Source organism: Lactuca serriola, chromosome 5, assembly GCF_051521515.1.
Source record: "Lactuca serriola cultivar US96UC23 chromosome 5, Lser_US96UC23_V15, whole genome shotgun sequence".
Classification (NCBI taxonomy): domain Eukaryota; kingdom Viridiplantae; phylum Streptophyta; class Magnoliopsida; order Asterales; family Asteraceae; genus Lactuca; species Lactuca serriola.
Genome location: NC_136412.1, coordinates 279,190,821 through 279,200,484, shown reverse-complemented (window position 1 = coordinate 279,200,484; position 9,664 = coordinate 279,190,821). Strand labels below are relative to the sequence as shown.

The following is a 9,664-nucleotide window of genomic DNA, read 5'->3' as shown; positions in this document are numbered from 1 at the left end:
AGTTTATGGTTCTGGTTCGGGTTCAGGTTCCAGCTCAGGCACAAAACTAATTGATGAGAGGCTACCTGAGTTCATTTCGGTTGAGGTTACTCACGGTATCTTGGATGCTACTCCCGTGATGTTCGGTACCATAAATAAGGGGATTATGGAGCTGATGGATAACATGCTCAAGTCTTTATATTGACGTGTTCATATTCATGACATCTTCAAATCTCATTTAGATTGTTTTGGCTAACAATCAATCGATTTAAAATTCAATTTATGTATCCACACACTGCTGCATTGAAACTTCAAAAAATCAAAACTTCTTCATATGAAGTCAGATTTTGACGATCTTTATATGCACGAGTTAGCTTTTTTGGTTACCATGAATTTTGTTTAGATTACTTAGGCTAGTAAGCAACCTATCTAAAATTCACTTTTTACGATGCATATAGACACGTTGCTTAAATCATGAAACTTTAAGGAAGCATAAGTTCTTCACATGAAGTTGGATTTTAGAGTTCTTTATATTTACGGAATCCTTCTCACATATACAATAACTTTTGTTCAGATTATTTATCCTAAATAATCTTCTATCAAAATGTAATTTTATTTCTTAGTATATCTTAATTGTTTTGCCCAAATCTTCGGGGGTTACAATTATCTCCCCTTAGGATGATTACATTTTGGAATCATCAGCAAAGAACGATTGTATAATGATTCCACACATCGTATTTCCATCCTAGGTAATAACTGTAACTCCTATGTCTTTTCTAATGAGTATCTAACTCTTGGACTTCGTGAATATTAGTAGTGCTTAAACTTACACCTACGCTTCATTCTAAATTCGATCTTCATCGGAGACTCCTGCTCCTTTTATAACATACCTAACCTAATATAAGGTATTTACTTCACTACCATAAGTCGTGAAATCCTTGTACTTGTAGTAGCCTCTAGGTTCAACATTACTCAAGATCTCCGAGTCTTCCGAAGGAAAGGGTGGTCCTTGGTTACTTTCCGAGTCATCGTTTTCTCTTGAACCGTTTTTGGATGAGAGGGAACCAATCCACTGTTGACTCGATCAAAAATTATTGGTTCATTGACCGTTGGTATTCCACCTCTAGCTTTAGCTAGCTCCTGAGCTAATATTTCTCTAAACTTACGCCTTTGCTGATTTAGTATGTTTTGCATCTTTAATCGAACTTCACCCATCAGGAACTGAGCTGCTACTGCTCCAAGTTTTTGAGGTGTTGGACCTCCTTCGTTATTGACGACTCCAAAGCTCATTGTAATCGTCTTGAAGTTCTATACCCATAGTTTCGAGTATTTTAATATAGTAATATTTTACTTACTATGCATAGTTACTTATTTAGCACTTAATAAAGAATAAGGCATTTTAGCAACTAATGCATTTCCCCATATCATGCTAGTGCTTATGACTATAACACTTTAGGCATCTATCCTAAAGCATGCTATAAATCATTTAACACATAATAACCATTATGGCACATTCCCTAAAGTATTCTAGTTCTAGTGTCAATTTAGGTATACTACTTAAAACAAAATAGACACTAACCTCACAATCATTGCTTAGCATTCTCAATTTAAGTCTAGAAGTCTCAAAATTCCTAGTTCGCTTACACTAATGTTCTGATACCAATAGTGACATATAAAATTTTCACGGTCAGAAAAGACCTTTTATTTATGCTTATTTAAAAAAAAGAGTAGTGCTGAATTTGTCCCATAAAAAGAATTTCTGAAGAAATGTTTTTCATTGATTATTAAATCTTAGGATGGAATAACTAATACATACCATAAGCATACACATAATCATTACATGCCTTGCATTAACTTATTGTACTAATGGCCTAAACTACTCAAATCTCTTAGTGGATTGTACCTTTGTACTGCTACTTGTGATACAAAGAAACTGTGTGGGTTGGACTTGGGAGCCGGGTGAGCACATAACGTTTTTAACACACAATACTGTAATTATATATTTTTCACAATAAAAAAACAAACCGATTACCCATTCTCGTTATTCTTACTCTCTGATCCCTAAATGCAAATCTCAAGAGACCTATCATAAAGGATCTATACGAGTAAACAATACTACTTCGGGGAATCCGTAGCAATATGTGTTAATAAGGCAACCCCGAGGGGGATAAAGAACCTAAACGAACAACTTTCCTTTTCCCTAAAAAGTATGAATATTAACACCTACACATGGCAAACCTGTTGATGTTCCATCGGAATACCTAAACTAGTTGATGATCATCATTTATACTATGTTAGATGACCGTTCTTGGAAATACAAATAGTATAATGTATGGCCTCTTACCATTATTTTATTTTCCCTTAAATCCTTTACTACCCAATGAAAATTTAAATATGATAAAGTTATTTATATAGTAAAATCATATCATATTATTGCATATAGCATGTATATCAAAAACACAGATAATAAGCACATATAGAATATAAAGATACTTCATATCGATATCTAAGTTGAAAGTGACTATGCACTCACTTGTTAAAAGTGGATGACTCATGAATTTGGTAATGCTTTGCCTATATTCTTGGCGAATAATGATAGTCTAGATTCCTTACTAATCCCAATTTCTACATCAAGATCTATCCAGTACAGAATAATCAAATAAGATCATATTAGAGGTAGGGTCCGTTTGGTAGACAAAATATACTGTTTAGAAATCCCATTTTAACACATTACTAAATCTAGCCTAGACATCACTCCTGTAATTAGATCAATAATTATAATGAATTGGAATCATAGATAAATCATATTTATAGGTTCATAAGAACGACTATGAACATAAATATAAGTTACACTTATAATAAAATAATTGTAACTTAACTAACAATTTTTTTTATTGAAAACCATGAAATTTTGCGGGCAGAAACTCAACCGAAATACTATTCTTCTCAAAATCTTATATATGCAAGAGCTTCGCTAAAACACTCAGGAAATTCGAAAAAATTGGACTCAAGAAAGAATAAAGTCTCAGAGAGAAAGGATACTTGAAATGGTGTAAAAATGAAGAAAATCGAGGGGGTTTATATACTACACTAGGCTCGCGCTGCGCACTGACAAGAGGTGTGTCGCGCCCTCTAGCTTTGTTGGTCCTCTCTTCGCCTACCATGTGTCATGTTCCAATCCTTCAACATCATTGCTTCTAGATAACTTCCACGTATCACCATTTTGTGATCCCACGTGTCGTACGCTCCTTGGGCTACGTCACCTTGTCTTTGCGGGAGAGTTGGTCGCCAACCATGCCACATGGCGCACTCCGGTTCTACGACATCACCCAAAATGGATATTTTAGCGAATCTTCGAATGCCCATAACTTTCACGTATAAGCTATGTTTTCGACGTTCTTTATATACCTAAAATCCTCTCGGCGAGCTGTAAAACTTTCATTACGGTCTCAATAGCTAATTCTCGCTCTAACCAAAATTCTTATTAAGATCGGTTTAGGATTTTAAAATCCATGCAGAATTCGTAAATCCTTCATATGAACTCCGTTCTCGACTATCTTTATAATTACATTCTTATATTCTTGAGATCTTCAATTCTCGTTTAGATTGTTTGGATAACAATCAACCAATTTGAATTTTGATTTCTATGTCCGCAGACCACTGCGATGAAACTTTGAAAAATCATAACTTCTTCACATTAAGTTATATTTGGACGTTCTCTATATGCACGAGCTTGCTTTTATGGTTATTACAACCTATATAAAATTCACTTTTTACAACGTGCATAGCCGCATTGATTAAATCGCGAGACTTGAGAGAAACATGACTTCTTCATACGAAGTTGTATTTCAAAGTTCTTTATATGAATGGAATCCTTCTCACATATACTATAACTTTGGTTAAAATTATTTATCCTAAATAATATTCTATCAAAATGCAATTTTATTTATTAGTATATCTTAATTGTCTAGCCTGAATCTGTGACTTTTACAAAATAAGAGTAGAAATTAAAGTCACTTAAATCTATTTACTTATAAAAAAAATCTCACTTACACGTATATATTATATTTTATGAGAAATTCTTCCCTTTTGGAGGAATTTGTGGCACGATGCTTTAGAAATGCTCCTATTTAGTATGAAAACAATAGGTTCCTTGAGTTTGAGCAATGTTTTCTCATAAGCCGTTAAGTAATTTGCATAAAACACACCAAGTTTACATAAAATTTTGATTTTTATATAGTTTTTTTTTTAATTTTTTTTCTCAATTAAATCACTTGTGGCAACTCTAACCAATCGCTCTAACTAAAATTCATATTTTGACCAGTGTAGACTGTTAAAATATGTGTGTAATTCATAAATCCTTATAGGAACTTGGTTCTCGACTCTCTTTATATTGACGTGTTCATATTCACGAGATCTTCAATTCTCGTTTAGATTGTTTCGGTTAACAATTAACCGATCTAAATTTCGAGTTTGTGTCCGCAGACTACTGCGATGAAACTTCGAAAATTCATAACTTCTTCATATGAAGTCAGATTTGGACATCTCTATATGCATGAGTTTTCTTTATGGTTACTACAACCAATCTAAAATTCACTTTTTACAACGCACATATCCGCGTCGGTTTAATCGCAAAACTTGAGAGAAACATAAATTCTTCATATGAAGTTGTATTTCAAAGTTCTTTATATGTACGTAATCCTTCTCATATATATTATAACATTGGTTATAATTATTTATCGTAAATAATCTTCTAGCAAAATGTCGTTTTATTGCTTAGTATATGTTAGGCATGTCAAAACCAACAAATAAAGGGGTATAAATGACCCCCTAAACACTACTACTTTGTACTAAAAATGTAATACAAGGTAAGTAGGATCGATCCACAGAGACACAAGATAAGTGCTTATACCCTTTTTGCATAAGGTACAAATGAGATCACAAAATAGAGAGGGGGGGGGGGGGGGAATTTAATTCAAACAAAAGACTGAAGTTACGAGTAAACAATTGATCAAATAAAACAAAACCAAGATTTATAAAATACTCCAACTCAATGTAAGACTAATTAGCAATGTGATTCAAAGTATGAAATGATATTTGTTTAATTCTATCTAAGTTGGTACTTAGAAATACTAACAAGCTCTAGTAATTCACATTCACCATTTTAATTAATTAAAATAAGCTCTTTAATTAATTCTAATCTAACCAATCTAATCTAAACAAGTTCTTAGAATTAGATAGAAAGATTGCATTATGCTTTATGTGAATTGTACCAACAACATTCAATACTCCTCATAAGCTTGGGATTGTAAGAATGTGTTATTCTAAGAAAATTCAATTTAGTGTTTGTTACTTGTTCTATATGATAAAACAATTACAGATTTTGCATAATAGCTAACTTGAATGAATCAACCCTAACTCAATTGGCCAAAAAGAACTAGAATTAAAACTAAACTTTCAATTAAAACAAAGTCAAATTCACTAGATATCATTTAAAACAAACACCAAGTCAAATGATTGAATTCACACACACAATAGTCAAAACATAAAGTTGGAGAGTTGTATAAATCTTGGTTTTGTTTTATTTGATAAATTGTTTACTTATAACTTTAGTCTTTTGTTTGAATTCAACCCCCCTCCCCTCTTTTGTGATCTCATTTGTACCTTATGCAAAAAGGGTATAAGCACTTATCTCGTGTCTCTGTGTATCGACCCTACTTACCTTGTATTACATTTTTAGTACAAAGTAGTAGTGTTTAGGGAGTCATTTATACCCGTTTATTTGTTGGATTTGACACGCCTAACAAATTGGCGCCGTTACCGGGGACATGGTAGTACTAATTGTTTATGCCATGATCTTTTCGTAAAGGAACACCTTTACCGGTTCATTTTAGAGATAGAGAAATCTGCAAAGCAAAGAAGGAAGCAAGCCAGACTTTTAAAGAAACAACAACAATCTGGAGCTTCTTCTTCAAATCCATCAACATCATCTTCACCTTTACCCGAGTCTGAAACTTTTATCCCTACTCCTACCATGGGAGACAACCATGAAGGAAACCAAAATCCCCCAAATCCACCACCCGAACAAACCTTTAGACAGTGGGCCACTCAAGATGTTACCCAACAACCATTATGCATCAATTATGCTGTAACCATAAACTTTGAACTCAAATCCGAACTCATTCACTTGTTACCTTTATTTCATGGTCTTGAGAATGAAGACGCATATAAATTCCTTAAGGAATTCCATGTCATTTGTGTAGGTATGAAGCCACATGAAGTTATAGAAGATCAAATCAAGTTAAGGGTATTCCCCTTTGCTTTACAAGATTCAACAAAGGAATGGTTATATGACTTATCAATGGGGCCAGTCACACATGGAATGAACTTGCAAGGATGTTTTTGGATAAATATTTTCCAGAAATGAGAGCTTCAGCTTTACGCAGGGAAATAATTGGTATCAAGCAACAAAAAAGAGAAGTCTTGCATACTTACTGGGAACGGTTCAAGAAGTTGTGTTCAAGATGTCCAAAACATGGGATTTTAGAGTATCAATTTTTTCATTATTTTTTTTGAGGGAATGTCATCTTGGGATAGTAGATTACTCAATAGTTGATAAAACTCCAACATAAATCAGAGCTGTTATCATAGACATGGCAGAAGAGTCCAAGCATACAACTCAAGAAGAACAATGGTACAATGATGCACCAAGAGGAGTGAAAGAAATTTCTACCCCAAAAATTGAGTCAACTTTCTGAGTTGACTACAGTAGTGATGATGCTTGCTAAGGATAAGGGTGTGCAACCACCAACAGTTAGACCTTGTGGTATTTGTACCTAGGTTGGACACCCCACTGATATGTGCCCAATGTTACAAGAAGATATAGAGCCGGTTCAAGCTATGGGATTTTCTAGTCAACAACAAGGAAACTTTCAGCCAAGAAGTAATCCAAATTGGCATCAACCCAATGCTAATTTTCAGCCCAGGCCACCATCTTTTCAACCAAGACCTCCATTTCAAAATCAAATGCATCACCAAAAAAATTATCAACCACATTTCCAACCAAATCAACCTCCTCATCAATCTCAATTCCTACCTCAAAACATGCAACAAGGAAGTGGTTCAAGCGGATTGGGAATGTCTTTGGAAAATATTGTCAAGAGTTTAGCAACAAGTACTCAAATATTTCAAAATGAGACCAATGCGAGTATCAAGACTTTGGAGTAACAAATGACTCAACTCGCCACTTCTGTGAGTAAATTGGAGTCACAAGGCAAACTACTCGCACAAATCGAAAAGAATCCAAAGCATAGTGCATGTGCCATCACTTTAAGAAATGGCAAAGAATATGAAGGTCCAAAGATAATTGAAGAAGAAGAAGAGATGGAGTTAGAGAAAGAAGAAGAGAAGTCAAAAGACCCTTCAAAGAAAATTCCCATTGAAGTAAAAGTCACTCCTCCTCTATTTCCCATAAGGTTAAGCAAGTCAAAGCGTGAAAGGGAAGACAATGAGATCATGGAGATGTTCAGAAAGGTTGAGGTAAATATTCCTCTTATTGATGCCATCAAACAAGTCCCTAGGTATGCTAAATTCCTTAAGGAATTATGCACATCTAAGAAAATATTAAAAGGGAATGAAATATTTAAGGTAGGTGAAAATGTATCTGCAGTGTTACAGAAAATATTACCTCAAAAATGTAAGGATCCGGGTGCTTTCACGGTTCCTTGCAAGTTAGGTAATCTTCATGTTCCACGGGCCATGCTAGACCTTGGAGCTTCTATCAATATTTTTCCATATTCCATTTTTAAAACATTAAATATTGGCATATTGAAGAAGACTGGGGTGATCATTCAATTGGCTGACCGATCTTTGGTACATCCAAAAGGTGTGCTAGAAGATGTGTTAGTCCAAGTGAATGAGCTAGTATTTCCAGCATATTTTTATGTCCTTGACATGGATGATGATGACTCACCAAATTTAAGTTCAATTCTTCTAGGAAGACCCTTTTTTAAAACAGGCCGAACAAAAATTGATGTTTATGATGGTACAAAGTCTATGGAGTTTGATGGAGAGGTGATACATTTCAACATCTATGATGCTATGAGATATCCAAGTGATATTTCATCTTTGAATTTTGTGGATGTTATTGAAGCATTAACCAAAGAGTGTTTTGATTTGTCTAATCTTGATGTGTTAGATCTCATTTTAGACAGGAATCTTCAAAAGCATGAAGTGGAAAAATTTTCCAACCAATTTAAAATTGATGAAGAGATTTTGGAAGTTGTATCTTGCATGGATCAAAAGAAGAAAATGAGGTTTGATGTTCCAAAGCTGAAATTACTGATGCCTAATGAGAAACTTGTTCCTTTTATTGTGCAAGCACCGGAATTGGAACTCAACCCTTTGTTTGCAAATAAAACGTAATATAATGGTAAAAAGGGATATCGATCCTTAGGGAAATGGTTGTATTCAATCACCAATGCAATCCAAAATAACTAGTGTCAATAAACTAACTAACTACAATTAAACTAACGGGGGGTGTTATGATTGCTTGAAAACTAAAAGATTTGAATAACTAGAAAACTTGTACTTAAGTAAGGTGATGAGATGCTCAAATATTGGAGAGAATTGGTAAACCAAGGCAATTCAACACAATGAACATTTGTGTGTTTATCATTAGGATTTAATATGAAGCTTCTCATTCATCTCAAATTGGCTATAGCAATCATGAAGCATGATATGCCAAGATTCCTCATAAGTTCTATGGAGGTTGGGGAAGCCCAAAACACACCTTCTTAATCAAAATTAAAGATCCAATTGAAGCAATTGAACCCAAGAAGTTGATTAGACTTAAGAATGAAGGAATCCCCAATTCCTAGAGGATGTCAATGCTTACACATCCATAAACGAGTTATGATTCATAAGCTAGATATGATTTCTACTATCATAAAGCCCTTATTCTAAGTAAATTCAATGATTCAATGCTAAACCAAAGAAATAAACCAACAATTTCTTATTAAAGTACCAAGCTCATGATCAAAGCATTAAACAAGTATAGGAAATATGAACTAGAATCATAGACATAAGATAAATGATAAATCAGCATAAATCCTTCAAAAACCCACAAACATTTAAAGGTTTTAGCCAAGGTCTACCAAAATAGAGGATTTAGCCACTCACGGGAATAAAATAACAACCAGAAAAGTCTAATTGCATAAAGAAACTACCAATAACTTGGAATGATGAAAAGAAATGAGTCTCAAGCTCCAAAATAGCCTTCTTTTGGTCTCCAATGGTGTAAAATCAAAGTCATAGCTGATAGATCCAATCCCCCAAGGTAATGGCAAGCCGAATGACCAAAATGCCCAAAACTGGGCAATTGCGCGGGTACCCGCGCGATGGAGATTCCACCCGCGCAAGTGTTGCTGGAATGCTATTGGCTTATTTTTCCTCCACTAACCATCCCACTACGAAAGATTCCCTTGGTCCCCTCCATATCCCACATGATTCAAATTAACCAATCATCTTTTAGCTTCAAATATGGATGCTCCAAGCCCAAAATAACAATCCATGATCCATCTTCACAAGCCCACTTCATCCACGTCTTTAGCCTTTTTAAGCCCAAATCTCCTTTAATGGATCCGCAAAGCTCAATAATGCCTCGGAAGCTCACAAAGCCCATTTC

At 34.5% G+C, this 9,664-nt stretch overlaps 1 protein-coding gene across 1 annotated transcript; it reads left to right on the top strand.

Moving 5' to 3' along the window:
* Positions 1 to 7,209: 7,209 nt before the first annotated feature.
* On the top strand, positions 7,210 to 8,403 carry LOC145050542 (uncharacterized). The gene has a single exon (XM_078998772.1). The coding sequence runs from the start codon at positions 7,210 to 7,212 to the stop codon at positions 8,401 to 8,403; it is 1,194 nt and encodes a 397-aa protein (XP_078854898.1).
* Positions 8,404 to 9,664: the final 1,261 nt, after the last annotated feature.

Bases quoted from the DNA above. Each gene is read 5' to 3' on its own strand.
- LOC145050542 (XM_078998772.1), top strand. From the start codon at position 7,210: ATGACTCAACTCGCCACTTCTGTGAGTAAATTGGAGTCACAAGGCAAA.